This window comes from Chrysochloris asiatica, unplaced genomic scaffold, assembly GCF_000296735.1.
Source record: "Chrysochloris asiatica unplaced genomic scaffold, ChrAsi1.0 scaffold00161, whole genome shotgun sequence".
NCBI classification, from domain to species: domain Eukaryota; kingdom Metazoa; phylum Chordata; class Mammalia; order Afrosoricida; family Chrysochloridae; genus Chrysochloris; species Chrysochloris asiatica.
In genome coordinates, this window is record NW_006408679.1 from 6,989,163 (window position 1) to 7,014,896 (window position 25,734).

The following is a 25,734-nucleotide window of genomic DNA, read 5'->3' on the forward strand; positions in this document are numbered from 1 at the left end:
TACAGAAAATCCTGCAAGCATACATTGACAGAGAAATTCCAGAGGTTCAAGCCAGACTCAGAAGAGGATATGGAATGAGGGATATCATTGCTGATGTCTGATGGATCTTGGCTGAAAGCAGAGAATACCAGAAAGGTGTTTACCTGTGCTTTATTGACTACACAAAGGCTTTCAATTGTGTGGATTGTGACAAGCTATGGACAACATTGCGAAGTATGAGTGTTCCGAAACAGTTAATTATGCTCATGAGGAAGCTGTACATGGACCAAGAGGTAGCTGTTCAAACAGAACATGGGAACACTGAATGGTGTAAAATTAAGAAAGGTGTGTGACAGGGTTGTATTCTTTCACCATACTTATTCAACCTGTATGCTGTGCAAATAATCCAAGAAGTTAGGTTATATGAAGGAAAACGTGGCATCAGGATTGGAGGAAGATTCATTAACAACCTGCGATATGCAGATGATACAACCTTCCTTGCTGAAAGTGAAAAGGACTTAAAACATTTACTGATGAAGATCAAAGAGCAAAGCCTTCAGTATGGATTGCATCTCAATGTAGAGAAAACAAAAATCCTCACCACTGGACCAAAGACAACATTCTTATCAACGGAGAAAAGACTGAAGTTGTCAAGGACTTCATTCTTCTTGGATCAACTATTAAAACTCATGGAAGCAGCAAGCCAAGAAATCAAACGACGTATTGTATTAGGCAAATCTGCTGCACAAGATCTTTTTAAAGTGTTGAAGAGCAAAGATGACAGCTTGAGGACTAATGTGTGCCTGACCCAAGCTATGGTATTTTCAGTAACCTTATATGCATGCAAAAGCTGGACAGTGAATAAGGAAGACCATAGAAGAACTGATGCTTTTGAGTTATGGTGTTGGAGGAGAATATTGAAAGTGCCAGGGGCTGCCAAAAGAACAAACCAATCTGAGTTGGAAGAAGTGCAGCCAGAGTGCTCCTTGGAGGCCAGGATGGCCAAACTTTGTCTCTCATACTTCAGACATATTGTCAGGAGGGACCAGTCACTGAAGAAGGCTATCATGTTTGGTAAGGTGTAGGGTCAGAGAATAAGAGGAAGATCCCCCAGCAAGATGGATAGGCAAAGTGGCAGCATCAAAGCTTGGCAACAATGGTGAGGTTGGCCCAGGACCGAGCAGTATTTCTTTCTGTTGTGCATAGGGTTGCTATGAATTGGTATAGACTTGATGGCACCTAACAACAACAATAACAATGCACAGAACACTGTTGTTCAAAAGTTGTGTATATATCACTATTTACATCTATCCCCTTAGCCCATGCATACCTCCCTGTGTCTTCACCTATCTTTATTATTCTTCTTCCACCCTCCCTCTTCTTCTATTGCCATCCCCATTCTTGTATATTGCCCTCCCTGTCACCAGATCTAACATGTGTCTACCCTCTAGCCTAGGGGCAGGGAACATCTAACCCTTGGGCTATATGTTATTGTTGTTGTTAAGTGCGGTAAAGTCAGTTCCGACCCACAGCGACCCTGTATAGGGTTTCCGAGGAGCAGCTGGTGAGCTTGAACCACAACCTTGCAGTTCAGATGGCTTTGCAGCCTGGTGTGTTAAACCACAATGCCACACTAGGACTATATAAGGCCCTTAAAATAATTTGATCTGGCCCTGCCAAGGCAACCGTAGTTCCAACCATCCAAATATAGCAGGCTAATTTTTAAGTTGATAATTTTGTATGGCCTGTGAATGATGTTATAAATATCCAAATGGCCCTTAGCAGAAAAAATGTTCCCCACCCCTGCTCTAGCTAGTGAACTACTTTCCCCTCTCTTCTACCTCTGGTAACCATCAAACAATGTTGATTTTAGTCTGGAAACCTTTTCTTAAGCTTTTACAATAATGGTCTCATATAATATTTGTCCTTTGTTGTTGTTGTTGTTGTTAAGTGCCGTCGAGTCGGTTCTGACCCATAGCGACCCCGTACAGGGTTTCCGAGGGTGTAAATCCTTACGGGAGTAGAAAGCCTCATCTTTCTCCCGCGGAGCGGCTGGTAGTTTCGAACTGCTGACCTTAAGGTTCGCAGCCTGATTCGTAACCACTGATTGACTAATTTCACACAGCACAGCATCCTCCAGGTTCATCTAAGGTATGAGGTGTGTTTTACACTATTTTTAAATACACAAGTTCATCTTGGGGTGAAGCAGGAGTCATACTATTAGGAGATTATTATGGATTGAGTTGTATCCCCAAAATATGAGGGGACTTCAAAAGTCTTTTTGTTCTATTTTTTTCACAAACTTTCTGAAGTCCCTTCCTCTATAACACAGTCCTCACCCTTCGGTGGATGGGATCCTGTCTGGAAATAAGATTTCCTTTGTTTTGTTTATGAGGCTGTACTAGTGTAGGTTGTGTCCTAAACCAAATCACTTCTGAGTAGTGAAAAAAGCAGCATAGACACATCCAGGAAGACTGATCCCACGTGCGGACTGTCAAGGAACCAAGGAACATGTAGGGCTACTGACAGGAAAACATTCCACACAGTCAAGTCTCTGATTTGGACTGTTAGTCTCCAGAACCTTAGGAAAATACATATCTGCTCTTTAAAACCATCCACTTGTGGTTGTGGTGGTACAGCATCAGGGAACAAAGACACAAGGCCTATCACTCCTTCTCATGTCCCTGGGAGTATGTGTGTGTCTGTCTATTTGCTTCCCCCAATTGCTCTGCCTAATGAACGGAACTCAGTGAGCACTAATTGGTAACACTCTATGGAAGTCTGGCTGTTCATGCTTATGGCTCCCTCCCAGAAGCTGATCACCCACGTGTCCCCTCTCCATCTCCTGCAATTTGGCTTGAGTCCTCCCATTAATATTGGTTATATTAAGTAAGCACATTATATTCTTTCTCTTTGAGCAAGGTTATTTTTCAAACACTAAGCACAAATAATTATTCAAGAAACACATTGCAAACGCAGCATTGTATGAAAACCATACAATCTGAAATCTATTTTAGAAGCTTTTATTTTTAAAAGCTGGAAATTTGTGGTGGGGGTGTGTTGGTGGTGCCTGTGCACCCTCAGGCTGGGGATGAAGGCTGTATGACTAGTCCCTGGTAGACTGGTATGAGATGACTTTCCACAGCAATTTCTAGAACCAAGCCAAAATGCCCTTGAACTCAAAGCAATTCTGACCACAATGGTACTAATGGAAAGTCTGTTTTGCTGGCTCTGAGATCTTAAAATAAAACAAGCATTTGATCCAGCATCTTCTAAGGACTCAGACCCTTTTCCTTCTGATTTACCATTGAGCAATGGGTGTATGTGGCCTTTTGTGGTAGGAATATCAATGACAAAACAACATCTGGTACAGGCTGAACGGCCCACTTGGGGGGGGGGCGGGGGGAGGCAGTATGGGGATTGCCCAAAGGGGCTTTGGAGGAAATAGTAAACACACTTGATTAACATGCTTAGCTGCTAACAAGTCCACCCAGAGGTACCTCAGAAGAAAGTCCTGGCAATCTACTTTGAAAACATCAATCATTGAAAACTATGGTGTATAGTTTCACTCTGAAACACATGGGTTGCCATGAGATGGAATTGACTTCACAGCAACTGGTTTTAGGTTTTTCTTTGTTCCCTGGCTTCCCTGCCCCCCATGGGTCACTAGGTAAGTGGACCCAAAAAGCACAGTAGCTATGTTAACAACCAACACTACCGTTTCTCAGAATTGTTTTAGATGCTTCACATGTGTTCTCATTTACTTTACAACAACCCAGTGATGTGGGCATTATTAGTGTGCTTCTTTTCCAATGGCGGTAATGAAGACTCACATTGGTTATGTCCTCCTGTAGATGGTTGGTCAGCTAGCAAGTGATAGCCAATGCTCAAATTCAGCACTGAGTGACTTTTATTCCACACTGTCATTACTGAATCCCTTCAGCCATTCACTCCACTCAAGGGTAGTCCTATTCTGATTTTTACAGCAAAGATTAGTTGTGCCTGTATTTGTTGTTTGTTGTTGTCGTTAAGTGTCGAGTTGGTTCTGACTCATAGTGACGTAAAAATATATACATTCATATATATAGGGTTTCTGAAGAACCACCGACCTTGTGGTTCAAACTGACCTTTCAGTCCATTTCATTATGCTGCAGTGCCACACCAGGATTATATAAATGGAATCATACAGTGTGTGCTCTTTTATGCGTGGCTTCATCCATTCAACCTTAAGTTTGTGGGATTCATCCATGTCATTGTTTGTAGATGGTTCATGCTCATTGTTGCATTATGTATCATTATGTGTCATTATGTTGCATTGTGTCATTATGGATTAATGTATTTAGCCATTCTACCTTTGATAAGCATTTCAATTGTTTCCAGTTCTTGGCTATGGCAAAAAGTGCTCATATGAATATATATACTTTTATGTTTGTAGATAAAATACTGTCTGAAAAATTATATCATCTGTGAACAATGAGTCTCTTCATGCCTTATACTTTTTATTTCTTTTCCTCTTTCTTCCTAATTTTAAAAGCCTTCATTGTTTCACCATTAAAAGTAATGTTTGCTATAAGCTTTTGGTAGACTCTTTCTATGAGTTTAAAGAAAACCCTTTCTATTCTGAGTTAGTTAATTTTTTAAAATTATAAATAGGTATTTAGAATTTCATCAAATGTGTTTTCTCTATTTATTGAAATAACCGTATTGTTTTGTTCTTTTAGTATGCTAATGTGATGAATGATAATTACAGATTTTCTAAAGTTAAGCCTTACATTCCTGGAATAAACCCAGCTTAGTCATGATCTTTTTTCATAAAGTGCAGGATTCATTTTGCTAGCATTTATATAGGATTACTGACTTTATGTTCATAAGTGAGATTTTCCTGTGATTTTTATTATATTTTTTGTTTTAATATCAAGGGTATAGTGAACTCAAGAAAGAGTTGGAGGTATTCTTTTTCTTTTTTCTCACAGAGTTTGTGTAAGATTAGAATGATATGTTCCATAAACACTTGGTAGAATTTACTTATAAAAGCATCTGTTCCTGGTGTTTCTCTTTGTGGGAAAATTAAACAATTGATTCACTTGTTTTAATGGTTAAGGACTGTTTGGACTGGTTTCTTTTATCAATTTAGTAGAGTGTCTTTTATCAGTTTAGTCCCTAGAGATATACTGGGTTATGCATTGGGCTGCTAACCACAAGGTCAGCAGTTCAAATCCACCAGCTGCTCCACAGGAGAGAGATTATTGTCTGCTCTGTAAAGATTTTCAGTTCTGGAAACACTATATAGGGTTGCTATGTGTCAGCACGTTCATTATGGTTTTGTTTTATGTCCTTATTTGGTTGCTAAGAAGATGCCAGAATGTTCCTCTCTGCCCCCCCCCCAAATTAATGATCGTGATATCACAAAAGGATTTACAGACTTGGAAACCCTATAGGGGCAGTTCTACTCTGTCCTATAGGGTCTTAAATGAGTTGGAATTGACTCAATTGCAGTGGGGTTTTTGGTTTGGATCGCTCACTATATCCCTCTTTTCATTTTTAATATTATTCATGCTACCTTTGACTTTCTTTAACAATTCTGCCAGAAACCATTTTTGTTTTTTTGTGATTCCGTTTATGACATCTTTGGTTTTTATTCCATTAATAGATACACTTAGAGTTACCTTTCTTTTTACTCTTGAAATGATTCTGTTTTTCTTTATTTAATGTCTTAAGTCATGTGCTTAGCATACTGATTTTTAGCTTTTGTTAATAAGCATTTGAGACTCTACATTTCTCTCATTCTAACTTTTTCACTTCATACTATAAGCTTTAATATATGGTATTTTCATTATTGAGCTGTTTCAAATATTTTCTAAATTTCTATTAAATTTTTCACAATCCACAAAGCATTTAAAGTGAAAATTTTCATTTCCAAGCTTAAATTTCTGATTTCTACTTTAATGGTATTGAGGTGAGAGACTAGTTTATTTTATATATAAAATTTATATAAAATATAAATTGAAAATATTAACACTTACTTTATGGCCTCATCTTATGATTAATTTTTCTAACTATTCCAATGTTACATGGAACTTATATATGTCCAATATTAAGCAAACTTATTAGTTGCATTTTCAGTATTTCTACTGGTTTTTTTTTTTTTTGTCCTATTAGTAATTGTTAAGTGATGTCTTAAATATCATTCATTTTGATGACAGGCTTATTACTATGTGTCTATCAATTTTGTTTGATTATATAGACATAGATTTATATTTCTGGAATTATTTTGTCTTCCATATGAATTATTTTATAACTATGCAATGAGCCTCTCTACAACAGTGGGGTTTTTGTATTAAAAGCTACTTTCTTGTGATAGCAGAAAGCTTTCACTTACTTCAAATGTCTTCTACTTACAACATTTTCTTGCCTCTCCTGGACTCTCATTTGATGTTGGAATGGCTTTCTTTCACAATTTACAGGGTCTTGTCTGTGCTGTGCTCTGGACAGTTCTACAGAGCTGTCGACAACTCCACAAATTCTCTCTTCAGTCTATTTGCTTTCTAAATGTTCTATTTACTTTCTAAATGTTCTATTCCTTCCTTACAAGTCTGCTTGTTACTCCCTTACGCTACTCAGTTTACATAGGCCCACCCAATCATTTGGTGGGAGTTACAAGACCATATAAAAGTGATTTATCACACCACACACAAAAAAAAACCCGTTCCAAAAAGGGGTTATAACCACTACAGGGGAAGGATTCCCATCACAACCAGCAACAACGGCATAAGGGTGGCATCTGGCCTCCTCTGACTTTACTAAGGGAGAGAGGACTCACTTTTAGCATCAGCCCAAGGCTGATTCCTTTGAGGCTGAGATCAGACAAGTCTCCTTTTCCCCAGTTTAGACACCAAGGACACTCTTCTCTGCTGGGTTTGATTATTCATTGTAATGTCACAAAATTCACAGACAATACTCATATCTATGGAGTTTATTTAGTAAAGTGTTGTTAAGTGCCGTCGACCCATAATGTCAGTTCTGACCCATAACAACCCTAAATTGGGTTTCCAAGGAGCAAGAGGTGAGTTTGAACCACTGACCTTGAGGTTCAAACCAATAGTGCAGTCCAGTGCATTAAACCTACAGTGCCATAACAGGACTCCTAGTGAAGTAACTAGTAAAGTAATTAATAAAGTTCTTCTTGTTGTTAAGTGCCGTCGAGTCAGTTCTGACCCATAACGACCCTGTATTGGGTTTTCAAGGACCAACAGGTGAGTTTGAAGCACCGGCCTTGCAGTTCAAACGGCTTTGCAGTCTGGCTCATTAACGCCCAGCGCCGCAGTAGCTGGTTAAAATTCATAATCAGAAACATTCAGGATATAGTTCTTCAATCTGGACAGTCACTTCTCAGCAGTGCAAACAGGTAAACCCAGACCCTCAATCTCGCTCAGCTACTTGACCTCTGCCCTGCGTGGGCAGGTTTTACAACGCTCTTTTAGCTCTGCTAATAAAGGCACTTCACTCCAACCACTAGTAAACCTCTGCCTGAAGGCACTCAGCTCTAGCTTTTGGATCAGCAACCCTAGCTCCTCACAGTTAAGTGCCCCAGCAGGCAGCATCTGGTCCAAAGGCACTCCGATTTTTCACTCAAGGGTTAGGGAGACGTAGCTCTATCTTGTGCCAGACTCCTGACTCTGCTACCTCAGCTGCTACTACCACTTCTCTGCCCCTGCTTCTTTCTATCTATCCTCTCTCTGTTATAACTTCTGTCTCCTGGGCCAACATGGTTTAGCCCAGGGATCGTGGGTCCCAAAATGCTCTTCTCTCTTAAGGGTAGTGAGATACCCCTTTTCACCTCTGGAGTGATTCATTTTAAGTCTAACAGGATGACAAAACTGACTCATCCCTACACTAACGTTCCTTATGCCTTACTTGCATGGTTCCACCCCCACAAGGGTGTCATGTACCCTATTAACATTGTCAGCAAGTTAACCAAGCCCCTGGATGAGCCACAAACACATCACATTTGAGTCCTGCCTAGTCATTTTGTGGGAGTTACAAAAACTATAGCTAGACAATTTGATGAACTTGACCTATACTTTTGGATGTAGTAGCTCAAAATATCAACTGAGAGGGCAGGAATCTTCACATCAAGTATCAATGCTATCCCCACTGTATACAGCATTGGTTGTTGTTATTGTTGTTGTTGGGAAGTGCCGTCAAATCGGTTCCAACCCATAGTGACCCTGTACAGGGTTTCCGAGGAGCAGCTGGTGAGTTTGAACCACCAACCTTGCAGTTCAAATGGCTCTGCAGTCTGGCGCATTAACCCACAGCTCCACACCAGGTCTGACAATTTAGACATTGGGTAATGTGTTAGACTGCAGAGTTGGTTAAACTGCAAGGTCGGTAGTTCAAGCTCACCAGCTGCTTCTTGGAAACCCTATACAGGGTTGCTATGGGTCAGAATTGATTTGACTACACTTAACAACAACAACCTAAAATGGGGGCTATAAAGACATGAAGTAAATGGCTTACAAGTTCTCAAGAGGGAATTTAGTTTAAGAGTATGCAGTGAAAGGTAGAATCCCTACTGAGTAGTTTTCATCTTGTCTAGATGGGTCTGATAAAAAGAGAGGGAAATAAGATTCTTATGATTCAATAATGAGTAATTATTATCATGACTAATCGCAATTGTCACAACAGTAAAGGTAAAAGTTTTGTAACAAAAAGAGGGGACTAGTCAATCTTACAGTCCAGGAACAGAGAACCCTAGAACCATCAAGGAATGGATTGACACAGTGGCAGCAACAATTGGCTCAAATGTAACAATAAATTGTGAGGATGGCACAGGAATGGACAGTATTTCATTCTATTGTACAGAGCGGGGCTATGAGTTGAAACCAACTCGATGGCACCTAACAACAATAATAGCATACATGCTGGTTATTATTTGTGGCACATACTTTCTTAAATCTCATCTTGTAACAGTTCTCTGCATGTCTCCCCAAGGAGTACCATGAACGATCCCAGTATCCTTTCTTCTGTTTGTCATCCCAATAGCACTCATGCCCACTCCCGCCATTTTGGTAACAGCTCCAAAAGGCTCAGGTTGGGCCAAGTATAGTGCCACATGCAACTGTGGTCACAGAGATGGGTTCAGGAGATGGGCTTGTGATTCAAGATGGTCCAATTCAAGTCTACTCCTAGAATTTTACATATTGGAAGCAAAGTAGTCTCTCTTTTTCTTGATTACAAATGAGATGCACACAGGCCTGAAGTTTTGGGTGACCTTCTTCCATAACCAATCTGTAGCCTTGATCTGATGGGCTGGTTACTGAGTGAGCCCAAGAAGATATCTATGAATGATTACTAGGAAGAGGATTCATCACTAGCAGCATATACACGCTGACAGCCACAGGAGGAATGCCTCACTGTGCCATGACCTGAACCTAAACCTTCTGTCACTTTGCCCTTCTTTTAGGCACCGAAAACAGCATGACCTTGAATAATTAGCATCTACTCAGTGAAAGCAACAATTAGGCTAATGGAGGAAATAAGACTCAGAACATTTTGGAGTGCCCCCTCCCTTTGGAGAATTGGCTCACCTCCACTTAACCTTAAAAGTGTAAACTTGCCAGTAAATCTGACCCCTGGCCGGTTCCTTTGAATTAGAACATCTGCAACATCAAAGTGAAACAATAACTCCAGTTGAAGGGCAGGAAAAATTAACTGGAAATAAAACTTTTCGTGATGTGAGTGCTATAAGAAAATAAATGGTTCTGGTTGTAACTAGACATAGAATTGGAAAATGCCCAGAACGTTCTGATTTTTGAAAAAGACAAAATCAATTGCAAAGTGTTTTGAGTCTCAAAAGTAATTTTTAAAGCCTGTTACTGAAAGACTCTTGATTATGAAAGATATACAAAAAGGAGAATAAAGCTCCAGATCATTCCAGTAACATTCCAAACCCAAGAAGGATTAATGCTAAAGAATATTCAATCAAGTCAGCAATTCCCCCTAATGCAGAATTGTGACAGGATCAGGATGAAGGCATATGTTAATAAAGTCCCATCCACTGTGAAATTAATTCAATTAGTCAGCAGAGAAACACTAAAATCCCCCGGAGTCAAAGGTAACATCTTTAAAACCCCTGAAGTCTGTCTGTTTAAATACAACTAAGACCATTGTCAGTCTTTAAAAGTCAACCAAAAAATACTTGTGTATTTTAATAGTTGACAAGAGCCAGGTGACATTGCCATTTATTCTTCCAAAATCTGAATATATGTGTAAATCATGTTTTAGAATAAAAATTTGCCCCAGAATTCTACTGAAGAAAATATAATAAAAGAGAAGCCAGAGTTTTTATCATGTGGCAGTCCGGATGTGGCACTGTAGGATCAGTACTGGACTGCTAACCATAAGGTTGGTGGTTCTAACCGTCCAGCTAATCCTTGTAAACCCTATACAAGGTCACAATGAGTCAGGACTGACTCAATGGCACTTAATAGCAACAACAGGCACTATTCTAAGTCCCTATATGTGTTAATCCATTTAATCCTCATAACTTTATGAGATACATACTGTTCTGTTTGTGTAAAGAAACTGATGCTTAGAAGAATTAAGAATCTTGCCCAAGGTCACTCATGTGTGTATCCTCTTTAGTGAAATATCTCTTCATGTCTTTTGCTCATTTTCTAATTGAATTGTTTACTTTTTTACTGGTGAGTTTTGAGAGTTCTTTATTCTAGGTACTAATCCTTTGTAGGATATGTAATTGGACGATAGTGTATGCCATTCTGTAACTTATCTTTCAATCTTCTTACCAAGGCCTTTTGCAGAGTAAACTTTCTAAATGTGATTGAGTCCGATGTAAGCATTTTCCTTTCATGGATTTGCTTTTGGTGCCAAGTCAAAGAACTCTATTCAGTCTTAGGTCTTGAAGATTTCTTTCAATGAATGATCTTTCTTTCACCTAAAAATTTCACCTTACATTTAAGTCCATGATTCATTTTGAGTTAAGTTTTGTAATTAAGTTACAAACTTTAAATTACAAAAATATATACACATGTCCTGCTGTGGCACTGTAGGATAAGCACTGGACTACTAACCACAGGTTGGTGAATTAAACCCATCAGCTGCTCTAGGAAACCCTATATAGGGTCACTAGTCAGAAGTGACTCAGTAGCACTTAATAACATTTGTTGTAGTTGTTGATAAGTGTCGTCAAGTTGGTTCCCAACCCATATCAACCCTGTGTAGGGTTTCCAAGGAGCAACTGGTGAGCTTGAACTGCTAACCTCACAGTTCAAACTGACTTTGCAGTCCAGCCCATTAACCCACAGCACATCAGAACTCCTAACAAATATATGTGTGTGTGTGTGTGTGTTGTTGTTGTTGTTGTTGTTGTTGTTAAGTACCGTAGAGTAGGTTCCAACTCATAGTGACCCTGTACAGGGTTTCTGAGGCTGTAAATCTTTACGGGAGCAGAAAGCCTCATCTTTCTCCCACAGAACGGCTGTTAATTTCAAACTGCCGACCTTGAGGTTAGCAGCCGTAACCACTATGCTACCAGAGCTTCTTGTAGATATATACACACATAAATGGTAGCACTGTGGCTCCACATGATTATTAGCACTGGACTGTGAACCACAAGGTCCTCAGTTGGAGCCCACCAGCTGCTCTGTGGGAGAAAGATGAGGCTTTCTGCTCCTGCAAAAATTTAAAGCCTCAGAAATCCTATATATAGGGTCACTATATTATCTGGGGGCTGCGAACCTTAAGGTCAGCGGTTCGAAACTACCAGTCGCTCCGTGGGAGAAAGATGAGGCTTTCTACTCCCGTAAGGATTTACACCCTCGGAAACCCTGTACAGGGTCGCTATGGGTCGGACCCGACTTGATGGCACTTAACAACAACAACAACATATTGTCTGGAGGAGTCCTGATGTGGCGCTGTGGGTTAATGTGCCAGACTGCAAAGCCGTTTGAACTCAAGGTCACTGGTTCAAGCTCGCCAGCTGCTCCTCAGAAACCCTATACAGGGTCGCTATGGGTCGGAACCGACCCAACAGCACTTAACAGCAGCAACAACATATTGTCAGGAGGAACCAGTCACTGGAGAAGGATATCATGTTTGGTAAGGTGGAGGTCAGAGAAAAAGAGGAAGACCCCCAACAAGATGGATTGACCAAGTGGCAGCCTCGATGGACTCAAGCATGGCAACAGTAGTGAGGTTGGCCCAGGAACGAGCAGTGTTTCGTTCTGCTGTGCATAAAGTCGCTCTGGGTCGATACCAATTCAGTGGCACCTAACAACAACAAAAATGAGTCAGAACCAACTCGATGGCACCTAGCAACAACAATAACAATGAGTCGGAATCAACTCAATGCCATTTAACAACAACAACATTTATGGTATTGGAGCACTGGTGGTAGATTACAGTTGGTCTGTTAACCAAAAGTCAGCAGTTCAAATCCACCTGCTGCTTCAGGGGAGAAAGGTGAGCCTTTGTACCACCATAAAGATTTACAGCCTTGGAAACCCTATATAATTGGAAATAACTTGGCGGCATGCAACCACCATCACCACCACCATTTATAGTTTCATTGTCTTACATATTTCTTTTACATACATTTGGAACCACATCAGACTGTTTTATATATAATTTTTGTTTCACTTGTTAACCATAACTTGGAAAACTCAAGAGATGTTTAATGCATTTATGCATATTCTTACCATGTTTTGCCTGATATTCCTCTTATTTTTTTCCTGTTTAGAGAACTTCCTTTAGCCTTTCTTTTAGGGTAGGTCTGTTCATCACAAATTCTTAGTTTTCTCTCACCTGATAATGTGTTTGCTTTCCCTTCATTCCACGAAGAATACTTTCACTAGGTATAGGAATCTGGGTTGATGCTTCTTTTATTATGAGTTAAATATTGTGCCACTTTCTTATGGCCACCATAGTTTCTGATGAGAAATATGCTATCATTCTCATTGGTTTTCAGTAGGCATAGTGTCATTTTTCTCTGGCTGCTTTCAAGACATTTTCATTGTGTCTAGTCTGCGGGAGAAAGATAAGGTTTTCTGCTCCCCTAAAGATTTACAGCCTCGGAAACCCTGTACAGGGTCGCTCTGAGTTGCAACTGACTCCATGGCACATAACAACAATAAAGTTCCTGGTGTAGTACTTTAGGATCAGCACTGGACTGCAAACTACAAGGTCAGTGGTTCAAACCCACCAATTGTTCTTTGGAAACCCTATACAGGGACTCTATGAGTCAGAATTGACTTGGCAGCACGTAGCAACAAAAGCAACAACAGTTTTCTGAAGTTTAACTGTGATTTGTCTTTGGAGTGGATTTCCTTGGGGTTTATCCTGTTTGGGGTTTGCTCAACTTCTTAAATGTGTAGGTTTATGTGTCTTGACAGATGAGAAAAAATTTTCAAACATTATTCCTTCAAGTACTTTGTTAGCCATCCTTTCTTGTATCCTTTTGGGACTCCAATGACATGTCAAATCTTCACTTATAGTCCTGTAGGTTCCTGAGGCTCTGATAATCCCCAGTCTATTTGATATCGGTTGTTTAAATCAGATAATTTCTGTTGTTTAATCTTCCACTTCACTAATTATTTCTTTTACTCTGCCCCTCCATTCTGTTGAGTCCATCCTCTAAACCTTTTATTACATTTCTCAGTGATGAATTTTCCGTTTAGATCTTTCTGTTTGATGCTGTTGTTGATTAGTACTGTCGAGATGGCTACAACTCATAGCAACCCTGTAAAGGGCTTCCAAGGAGCAGCTGGTGAGTTTGAACCACTGACCTTGTGGTCTATTGCTTTATCCTATATCGCCACACATCTTTACTTTATTTGTCCAAGACAAACTGCTGCTATCTTGGTGTTGGTCTATATTGTCTCTTTTTCATTCAGTACGAAATCCTCCTGGTTCTTGGTATGGTGAATGATTTTAGATTGAAAAATGGACATTAGACTGGATTCCCACTCTGGTTCTCTACTGATATCTCACTGACTTTTAAGGGTTTTTTGTTGTTAGATGCCATCACATTGGTTCTAATTCAGATCCTATGCACAGAACAAAACACTACCATCCCCACAACCACTATTAAGTTGGAGCCCACTGCTGCAGCCACTGTGTCAATCCATCTCATTGGTGGGCTTCTTCTTGAAAGCTTACCCTCTGCTTTACTAAGCAGGATGTCTTTCTCCAGGGACTGGTCCCTCCTGATAACAGGGGGTAAGTAAGATGAAGTCTCACCAGTCTTGTTTCTAAGGAGCATCCTGGCCATACATCTTCCAAGACAGACTTGCTGGCTCTTCTGACAGCTCATGGTATATCCAGTGTTCTTTGCCAATACCTTAACTCAAATACATCAATTCTTATTCTATCCTCCTTATTCACTATTTAGCTTTCACATTCATATGAGGCAATTGAAACTACTATGGCTTGGGTCAGGAGGACTTTAGTCCTTAAAGTGACGTTTGTTTTTGAACACTTTAGAGAGATCTTTCAAAACAGATTCACCCAATGCAATACATTGCTTGAATTACTGACTGCTAGTTACACGCATGGAGTCCTGGTGTGGCGCTGTGGGTTAATGTGCCAGACTGCAAAGCCATTTGAACTGCAAGGTCGGCAGTTCAAGCTCACCAGCTGCTCCTTGGAAACCCTATACAGCAGGGTCGTTATGGGTTGGAAACGACTAAACGGCACTTGACAACAATAGTTATATGCATGCTGGTTGTGATTCAAGTAAAATGAAATCCTTGGCAATTTTAAATCAGACTTAGAAAAGAAGGGAGGCAGCAGCTGGTAAGGAAGCATCAAGGTTAGAGACCTTACAAAAGTGCAAGGTTAGTACTGTTAATAATAATAAATCATTATAGGATATGTATTATGTTCTGAGCTCTATGCCGAGCACTGTACAGAGATTATTTTAATCATCCCTCATAACATCCCTTTTGCAGTACAAATTACTATTCTCTTTTAAAGATGGGGAAACCAAGGCTGATCCCCAACACCACACAACAGTATTGAGAGTTAGGATTGATGCCTAGGTCTGTCTAAAGCATCCTAATCACTGCCCTAGAATGCCTGAATGCATGTGGCATTTGGCTAGAGCAGAAAATTAGAGTAGCTGAGAAGAGAAGATGATTGGACATTGGGACTCTATGTATGAGCAATTAACCCAAGAGCTAAAGAGGGAAGGCCTGAATAGGAAGGACCCAGGAAGCAGCAGGTACAAGGGAGCTAGGTCAAGAGAAGGAAACAGAACAGTGAAGAGGGTCGGTTCCATACATAAGATGAGAAAGTAAACCTCAACTGACCTGTCTGCAAAAAGTTCCTTAACAAGCGCTCTGTGAGGTTAATTGCATTTCAAATTTTAGTATTAATAGACAGAAGGCTTCTAATGGGACATATTCTTTTGATTTGTCTTCCTCTCTAAAAAAGACACGTTACATTAATGACCTTTCAAAGAAAACATTTAGTGGTTTTTTTTAAAAGAGACTTTGAGATGTGATGGGCTAACTTCTACTTAGCTTCAGGCTTCTCATTTTTAAAATGTCATGTTACTGAGTCAGGCTTAGTCATTCGTTCAGAACCTGGTTAGGTTAATTAGAGGCAATGTGGGCAGACTGAATGACATCACAGAACTCCTTCATAAGAGGAAAAATGGAGGGGAAGAGAAACTGTTCAGTAGAATTTTGCTCCATGATACTGACTATTGTACTTTGGTACCTTTAAGTCGGTTTAGACTCATAGTTTCCAAGGAGCAGCTGGTGGGTTTGAACCATTGACCTTTCAGTTAGCAGTCCTGTGCTTATCCTACAGTACCACACCAGGACCCCATTGTTCTTGTTGTTGTGAAGTGCCATCGAGTCAGTTCCGACCCATAGCGAACCTGTATAAGGTTTCCGAGGAGTGACTGGTGAGCTTGGACCACCGACCTTGCAGTTCAAACTGCTTTTCAGTTTGGCACATTAACCCACAGTGCCACACCAGGACTCCATAATACTGGCTTTTTTTTGTTGTCATTCAATGCTGTCAAGTTGGTTCCGAATCATAACGACCCTATATACGGTTTCTGAGGAGCAGCTGGTGGATTTGAACTATTGACTTTATGGTTCAAACCAACCTCGAGGTACAGTGTTTATCCTATAGTGCCACACCTAGGACCCTAAAAAAGAAAGATAATCAGAACAAATGGGTTCCAGTAAGTTCTTGGATGTGGATAGAATTGTGTCCCCCCAAAATATATGTTGCAAATCCTAACTTCTGTTTGGAAATGGGTTGTCTTTGTTATTTTGATGAGGAAGGATTTATGTAGGGTGTGTATTAAGTCACTATCTTGTGAGATATAGAGATTAAACAAGCAGAGCAGAGATGAGGCAAGTTATATGAAGATCTCCCAGGAGCAGATGCTAAAGAGAGACAAGAACCTTCCTCAAAAGACAAGGAAGAGAAAGCCTTCTCCTAGAGCCCATCATAGACTTGAACTTCTAGCCTCCTAAACTGTGAGAAAACAAATTTCTCTTTGACTAAGACAAAGAGCATGGCTTTGGCAGTGTAGCAAAGTCAAAATGATAGAAGTCTAAATACTAGGTATCAGTACAGGGAGGGCGGGTCAAAGTAGTTCACAATCTGGGAGCTTCCTTTCCAAAAACATGTTCTGTAGAGCACCAATGACAGAACACCAATCTGAGGCGGGGGTGGGGGTGGGGGTTGGTAAAAAGGTTCCTTATTTTGTGAAAAACACTAGGTTAAACAAATAACTTTCTGTACTACAGGCCTTTTTAAGAGCCTTTAAAATAGTAATATGTGCCCCAAGACTTGAGAATGCAGTATACAGGTTCTTACTTATCCTTAGGACATAATCTTATCCTTAGGACTTATCCTTAGGACATAATCCTATCAATTTTTCTGGTTCCTCCAAGTTGTGTCTGATGTGTTCTTAAAATATTTGAAAGTTAAACGAATATTTTCTATTTAAATACAAAATTTACAATGTTATGTCATTTTCTTAAAATCCTCAAATTTCTGTGTACAACCCTCTAAACTATCCAAAATGAATCACTAAAACTACTTCATAAGAGAAAGTTGCAGATTTAATACACTTATTTATGAATGCTCGATTATAATCAGATAATAAAATGAATCGCATTTTCACATCTGTTTCTGGCTACATGGGCTGCAGGCTAATCCTCTGCTGATTGGTACAGAGCTAGGCCTCCCCTGCCATCTGATCAAAGGCTCTCATTTTATCTCTTGGTTGTAAAGAGACCCTGGAGATCTTCTGGAACTCCTCCAGGGCGGCTGCTTTCTCTCGGGAGATCTGTTCCATTCTCTGCTGCTTTTTCTTAATGGCCTCCTTGATGCCTTCGATGTGGCATTTTTCCTCCTTCTCGGCTTTCAACTTTAGGATGTGAGGATTCTTTTCCCGCAGGACATTGAGATCTCGAACACGCTTGGCCTTGTCTTTGATGTTCTTGTGGGCGTTACTCTTGGCCTGCCGGATCTTTTGGTCGGCCAGCTCCATCAGCATCCTCTTGTGCATCTTTGTTTGCTCCTTCAACTCTCCCGCTTGCCATTTGACCTGGAACTTCTTGTGCTCCTTCTGGTCCTTCTCCCTCAGCTCTTGGTGATGCTCCTTAACCAGGCACTGCTGGGTCTCCTGGGACTGATGGTAATTTTGTTCCAGGGACAGTTTCCTGAGGAGCTCCTCAGCCTTGGCCTGGCAGTCCATGAGGACTTTGCGGGCTTGGTAATTGACTATGGAGGTAAGGTTGGTCACCTGGGCCTTCTTCAGGTCCCCCATGGCGTGCAGGTGCCTCTTGTGACAATCCTGCTCCAGCCTCTTCTGCGGTTGCAGGCTCTTCTGTTCCTGCGATCTCTGCTGTCCTTTCAACTGCTGCAGCGGCCACTGCTTCCTGTGGTCAGCGGCGCCCCGGCTTCTCTCCAGTTTGCCCTGGCGCTGCTTCTCTTGGCCTTCCACTTGCCTCTTCCATGGACCTTCCTTCTGGATCTTGTTTTTCACCTGGCGGTTGGGCTGTTCCTTCTCCTGCTGCCATTGCTCCTGGTTCTGCTGCAGTAGCAGCTGTCGCTCCCTCTCCAGAGTCATTTGGACCTTCTGGTCTGAGAGCTTCAGCTCCTCCCAGGCAGCAACAGCCTGCTGCTGCAGCTCCCGCATCCTCTGGGCCTTCTGGAGCCGGGCCAACACCAGAGCCACAATCTTCTGGTCCCTGGAAGAGATCACCATCTCTGCCAGCTTGCTTTTGAGGAGCTGTGTTTGCTGTCCCTGAACCTCCTCACTGGACACTGGCTCTGAACTCCCCTCCAGCTGGGAGTACTGACTGGCTAGTGATTCCATCAACTCATTACTGCCCTGGGGGTACACACTAGCCGACTGTGCACTCACTTTGGAAAGCACAGAAGACTTCTCCGTGGGAGCTGAGGAAAGAGACCAGCAACCTAAATCTCTACCGACAGGCACTGCCCACTGGTTTCCATTCTGTACCTTTTCTACTCCAAAAGGCTCACTTAAGGGAGTGTAAGCTCTGCTAGGGCTCGGCGGGGGCGAGTCTCCCTGGGCTGGAGGGTAATGTTGGCAGGGCTGAGTCTGGTACAGTTGCATCGGCTGCCAAATCCGGCTGTGACTGCAACCTCTCAGCTGCTGGGGCTTGGTCCCTGCCTCCCCCCAAGCATTCTCCAGGCGCCGGCTGCAGGATCGCTGCTTCCTGGCACGGTCCGGGGGCCTTAGGGCCACGTCGGTCAGGCTGCGACTTTCCCACGAGGGATAGTTGTACTCGTGCCTCAGAGGTCGCGGTGTGGGCGAGTAGCGCGGTGGCAACGCCTGCCAGTGCAACGCTGCCTCGCTCCCTGGGGCGGGGTCCCCAGCCCAGGCGCAAAGGGCTGGTGCGGGCCGAGCTCCTGGCCTGCTCCGCCACGCCGAGGATGCAAGCTCCGGGGTGGGCAGCGGGGACTCCCAGAGGTCCAGGTAGGGCCTCGAAGAGAAGCCGTCGAGGCCCACCATGCTGCCTCGGGGCATACCCAGCGTCTGGGTGAGTGTCTCGGGACCTCCAGGGGGCGCTGTGGTGACCCGACCCGCCCTCCGATTCCGAGGACCAGAGTCGCCTGTGACGCCCAGGCGACTTCACAATGATTCTGGGGCCACTGAGTCCCTGCAGTTCTGGGCCTGTGGCCGCTTATCGGAGGGGATAATGGGAGGCACAGGGCGGAGGGCAGGCGGGTAGGAAATCTGGGGTTAGTTTAGGCTGAGGGTGCAGAAATAACTCCCACTAGTGTGTCACGTAGGAATTTGCACTCGCATTTATACACCATATGGATGCATCATCTTCAGAAATGGAAAGTGGTGAGGAGGAAAGGGGTGAAGGAAAAGTCTGTGAGCAATGGAGTAACTGTTCCTACATTTGTGCACCTTTACAAAGTACACAAACTTGCTGCTATAGAAGCACATGAACACCATCCACCACCCTTTTGACACTTAAACGAGCAAGTCCAAAGTATGTTTTAGTATTTATTTTTTAAAAAACTTCAGAACAAGAAAAAGCGAAATCTATTTTTATCTAATATGACAATTACTGCTGTTGATAATATATGACTATTGAATGCACTTTTCTGAAATAGCATCATGCTAAAATCACTCTGTGTTTTGTTTTGTCCTTTTCCTTTGTTTTTGTGATCCCCCCCCACCCCGTTGTGTGCTATTGGGAAAGCATAGGGTTAGAGTTGGACAAACTTCAGTTAGAATCTCCTCTCCAACTTTCCACTGTGCGATGTTGGGCAAGTTATTTGACTGCAGGTGGGATGTGGTAGGTAATACGAGCTCTGCATAACTGTTGTGAGAGTCAGAGGGAATTAAATATCAAGAGCTTGACACCATTATGAATTCAATAAATATTGTTTTAAATGTCCTGGTGTTGCACCATAAGCACTCTGACCTTCAGGTAAGTTTGAACCACAAGGTCAGTGGTTCAAACTCACCAACCACTCCTTAGAAACCCTATACAGGGTCACTGAGTTGGAACGAAGTTGGAACTGACTCAAATGCACTTAACAGACTTCAGTTAAAAGTTTTAAGACAAATTAACAGATGGGCTTACAAGTTTACAGTTTAAGAAGAAAGGACATTATGCTGATAGAAATCAGCCAATCCCAAAAGGACAAATATTATATAAGACTATTGGTGCTGTGGAGTTCTGGTGTGGCGCTGTGGGTTAATGCATCACACTGCGAAGTTGTTTGAACTGCAAGATCGGCAGTTCAAGCTCACCAGCTGCTCCTTGGAAACCCTATACAGGGTTGCTATGGGTTGGAATCAACTTGACAGCACTTAACAACAACTGGTGCTGTAGGATAAGCACTGGACTGCTAACCAAAAACTCACCAGCCGCTCTTTGGAAACCCTACGTAGGGTTGCTATGAGTCAGAATTGACTCGATGGCACTTAACAACAACAAAAACAACCTTTGTAACATCAAGAAAAGGCTTTCAAGCTAAAAAAAACATTCTTTGATGGTTACTAGGGGTGGGAGTTGTTGTTGTTGTTAAGTGCCATCGAGTCGATTCTGACCCATAGTGACCCTGTACAGGGTCTCCGAGGCTGTAAATCTTTACAGGAGCAGAAAACCTCATCTTTCTCCCGCGGAGCCACTGGTAGTTTCAAATTGCTGACCTTAAGGTTCGCAGCCCGATTCGTAACCACTACGCTATCAGAGCTCTGGCTTGAGGAAAGACGTGTTAACTCAGGTGACTGGGAATGCAATGCACAACAACAATAAAAAAAAGGTTGGCTGAAGAATGATGTAGATAGGTGAAGACACAGGGAGGAATGCAACAGTTAAAGGGGATAGAGGTAAATACTGTTATATACACAATCCTGCAATAACAGTGTTCTATGGGTAGATACATGGACAGATATGCAGGCTGAACGGGCATGGGATGGAGACTGGGAGTGCGCTCATAAATACATAAGAGTTTGACAGAGAATATTTGGGCATGGGGATTATCACATTCATTTACACATTCATTTACACCTATGAATGTGATAGAGCAAAATGACAAAAACTTAGATATTGCTGGGCCTGGGGCTCAGAACCACAGTCTCAGGGGACACCATGGTCAATTAGCATAACATAGTTCACAAAGACAATGTTCTACATCCTGGTTTGATGAGTAGCGACTGGGATCTCAAAAGCTCATGAACAATCATAGAAGGTGCAACTTTGGTCTCTCCATGTGTAGAAAAAAATAATGATGAAAACTGAAGATGCTTGGAATCAATTAGTTCTGTGGGCTTATGGAATTTGTCAACATCAGTCTCCACAACAGACAAGAAAAACTAGATGATGGCTGCCTACCACTACCAATGAATCTGAAAGGGATTACATTAGAAGATCCTGGATACAGTGGTAGAAAATGTGGAATAAAGATCAAAATTTTTTAAACGAGCAGGCTTACTGGTCAGAAAGAGACTGGAGAAACCTGAGACTATGACCCTCGCCCACCCTTCAGGTCTGAAACAGAACTTACCCTTGTAACAATTTTCGGTCAAGCAATAGGAAGAACATCAACACTAGTTAGGTATGGTTATCATGAAAGGGTCAATCATTCAAGATCAAAAGGGCAACATTTATCTAAGGACAATGTTCAGAAGGGTTGGGAAGAAGGGTGGAATGGAAAAGGGAGGAAATGGGATAACTGATGTTACATAGAGGGGGTTGCAACCATTGAAATGAACCAAAGTATGTGATTTGTTGAATGTAAAATGATTATTTGCTCTGTAAATCTTCACTCAATTCACAATAAAAGTTTAAAATAAAATTTAAAAAGGAATGAATGAAATCCTTTACCTAGTTTGGGTAAAGGGTAGAATGCCAGGAAGGAGGGGGTCCCAAGGTTCTATCATGTCCACACTGCACTGTGGGTCTTGGCTAAATTACTTCTGATCTCTGGGAAGCAATGAGGAAACGTTTCTGGAAAACATTCTCCAAATATTGTACCCTCCTTAAAAACTGAAAACAAATTACTGATCGCAATCCCCTTTACTAATATTTCCTGGAAGTTTCCCATCAATTCCAGCTGGACAGAACCAGTAGAATGAATACATTTTCCTTAGGACAAATTGGAAACACAGCCATAATAAATACTTCCCCAAACATTGCTCAAGAAATAGCAGGAGTTTTGGCTTTTAATTCAGTCCTTTTTCCTTGATATCATGCTGCCTATAAGGACATACACTCTGAATGGAGCCATACTTTCAAGAAACAGTCAAGCCAAGATCCAAGGTCACCAAGAAAGACACAATTCACACATGCACTGGTTGGAATAATGCTTTACTCACATAGAAAAGAGAGCAAAGTGAGCTTTAATAGTGAGTATCAGCCCCCACTTGTCTGTCAGTTTGTCATACTGTGGTGGCTTACATGTTGCTGTGATGTTGGAAGTTATGCCATGGGTATTTTAAATATCAGCAGGACCAACTACAGTAGACAAGTTTCAGTGGAACTTCCAGACTAAGACTAGGAAGAAGGAGATGCAGACTCCTTCTCAAGTTTAGCCACTGAAAATCCTATGAATAGCAGCAGAAAATTGTCAGATACAATGCCAGATGATGAGTCTCTCAGGTTGGAAGGCACTCAAAATTGGGGACGAGCTGCCTCTTCAAAGTAGAGTTGACCATAATGACATGAATGGAATAAAGCTTTCAGGATCTTCATTTGCTAATGGGACGCAACTCAAAATGAGAAACAGCTACAAACATCCATTAATAATCAGAACATGAGATGTACAAAGTATCAATTTAGGAAAATTGGAATTTGTCAAAAATGAAATGGAACTCATAAGGATCGATATCCTAGGCATTAGTGAACTGAAGTTGACTGGTAATGACCATTTCAAATCTGAAAACCCCTCCTATATATTTTTCTACTCACTACACTGGGAATACAAAGAAGGTGAAAGGAGACTGACTGATGAACGAACTGTCAGCCAGACACAGAGTGACCATCTTGAACTGTTGTGAGCAGTTTTAAAGAGACAGAGAGATGGTGGCCTGATGGCACAGATTCACATGTGTGATGGAGAAGGTACGATTACTTCTTGTTCCCCACACTTCACTGGATAATAGTGGTGAGGCTAGTCTCCACACTCATCTACCTCCAGCACAGACCGTGCTCTCTGAGAATTTGGAGCCATGCAGTTTGAGACAGATGCCCATTGCGCCACCTTGGTACTTGCATTCAGACAGACTCTGCTCCAGATCTACACAACCCACAGAGCCTTCAGGGCAGAATTAGACTAGCAGGAACCTTCATAGTCAACCACCCTGCTTTCAGCTGCTCTATGGTTCTGACAGACACTGTAACTAACAACCCGAAGAGCTCCAAAAACTACTTCCGGATTGGATGCCACAAACATAGACAACATCTAGGTTTGTAAGATTCCATCTAGAGCTGGGAACTCACTTCATGAGTTCACTAGCTGGCAGGAGTCCTCCAAAGTTTTATCTTCTCTGGGTCCAACAACCACACTGGTTTTTTGTTTGTTTATTTTTCCTTTCATTGTTTCCTTGCTTTGTTTATTCTTTTTCATCTTTCTTCCTCTTTGTCTCTTTCCTTTATCTCTCTGTTTTTGTTTTTTCTTCTTTTCTTTTCTCTTTTTCTTTCTTTTCCTCTTGACTTTTCTTTACTATTCTCTAATCATCTCCCCTCTCTGTTTATCTTAGTGGTCTTTTCTCTTCCTTTTATTTTCTTTCTTATTTTTCTCTTGTACAGGTCTCTTTACCTGTCCATCTTTTCTCTTTTTAGTTACTATATTATCTTTTTTCTTGTTCCTTCCCATTCTTATTTTTCTCCTTTATTATGTTTTTACTGTTTTTTGCCTGTTTATTTGTTCTGTTTTGTTTTCTTGTGTGTGTTTTTCTCCTTTTGTTCCACTAAGGGGAGACAGCAGTTGTACCCTTCAATACACTGAAAAAGCAATGAAAGTGCTCATTCATCTATACCAAGAAATTTGGAAGACAACTACCTGATCAACTGATTGAAAAAGATGCATATTTGTGACCATTCCAAAGAGAGGTGACCCAACAGAATGAAGAAATCATCAAACAATATCATTAATATGACATGCAAGTAAAATTTTGCTGAAGATAATACAAAAACGGTTGCAATCGTACATCAACAGGGAACTGCCAGAAATTGAAGCCAGATTCAGAACAGGACGTAGAACCAGGGATGTCATTGCTGATATCAGTTGGATCTTGGCTAAAAGCAGAGAATACCACAAAGATGTTTACTTGTGCTTTATCAGACTATGCAAATGCTTTCGGTTCTATGGATCATGACAAGCTATGGACAACACTGTGAAGTGTGAGTATTTCAGAACATTTAATTTTGTTCATGAGAAACCTGTCCATACAAAGGGAGACAGCTGTTAGAACAGAGCTCAAATGTTTAAAATCAGGAAAAGTGTGTGCCATGTTGTGTTGTTTCACCATACTTATTAAATCTGTGTTGTTGTTATTGCTGCTGCTCTTGGGTGCAGTTGAGTCAGTATTGACTCATAGTGACCTTATGCACAACATAATGAGACACTGCCTGGTCCTGCACAATCGTTGCTACACTTGTGCGCATTGCTGATGCCACTTGGTCTATTTATAGGTTACTCATGAGAGCAATTAAGTCAATGTATGGCTGCAGCTGTTTTTAAATTATCTTTAGCAAAATTTTACCTGCATGCGATGTTAATGATGTTGTCCAATCATTTCTGCATTCCGTTAGGTCACCTCTTTTTGAAAGGGCACATTATGCTTTTCTTCCACTCAGTAGGCCAGATAGTTGTCTCCCAAATTTCTTGGCATAGATGAGTGAGTGTCTCCAGTACTGCATCAGTTTGTTGAAAGATTTCAGTTTGTATTACATCAATTCCTAGAGCCTTGTTCTTTGCCAATGCCTTCAGTGCACCTTGGATTTCTTCCTTCAGGATCATTGGCTCTTGATCACATGCTGCCTTTTGAATGAATGCACATTGATCATTTCCTTTTGGTAGAGTGACTCTGTATTCCTTCCATCTTCTTTTGATGCTTTCTACATCATTCAATATTTTACCCATAGAATCCTTCAATATTTTAAACTGAGGTTTGATTTTTTAGTTCAGTCCCATTACTTTGAGAAATGCTGAGTGTGTACTTCCCCTTTGGTTTTCTAACTCCAGGTCTTTGCACATTTCATTATAATGTTTGACTTTGTCTTCCCAAGCTGTCCTCTGAAATTTTCTGTTCAGCTCTTTTACTTTCTCATTTCTTCTATTTGCTTTAACATCTTTACATTGGAAAGCAAGTTTCAGAATCTCTTCTGACATCCATTTTGTTGTTTTTCTTTTTTCTTACCTTCTTGATAACCTTTTGCTTTTATCCTAAAAGATGTTCTTGATGTCATTCCACAGCTCTTCAGGTCTTTGGCCATTAGTGTCTAATTCAACAAATCTGTTTTGCAGATGATCTTTAAGTTCAGGTGGGATATGTTCAAGGTCATATTTTTATTTTGGCTCTTGTATACTTGTTTTAATTTTCTTCCGCTTCAGCCTGACCTTTCATAGGAAAAACTGATGATCTGTTCCACAATCTGCCCCTGACTTTATGTTGGCTGATAACATGGAGCTTTTTCACCATCTCTTTCCACAGATGTCATCAGTTTGATATATGTATATTCTATTTGGTGAGGTCCATATTGTTTT

The 25,734-nt window shown here is 41.3% G+C and overlaps 1 protein-coding gene across 1 annotated transcript; it reads right to left on the reverse strand.

Annotated features, from left to right (window-relative positions):
• Window positions 1-17,203: 17,203 nt before the first annotated feature.
• Window positions 17,204-23,218, reverse strand: LOC102828469 (chromosome unknown open reading frame, human C1orf65). Its single transcript, XM_006871165.1, has 2 exons — window positions 23,158-23,218; window positions 17,204-19,113 (listed from the first exon to the last, which is right to left on the reverse strand). The coding sequence occupies exons 1-2, from the start codon at window positions 23,216-23,218 to the stop codon at window positions 17,204-17,206; spliced, it is 1,971 nt and encodes a 656-aa protein (XP_006871227.1).
• Window positions 23,219-25,734: the final 2,516 nt, after the last annotated feature.

Excerpts from the sequence above, each read along its gene's own strand:
- LOC102828469 (XM_006871165.1), bottom strand. The coding sequence starts at position 23,218 with ATGGGCATCTGTCTCAAACTGCATGGCTCCAAATTCTCAGAGAGCACG. Across the intron at positions 19,114-23,157 it reads GAGCACGGTCTGTGCTGGAG|GCGACTCTGGTCCTCGGAAT; the intron begins GTAGATGAGTGT and ends TGGGCGTCACAG.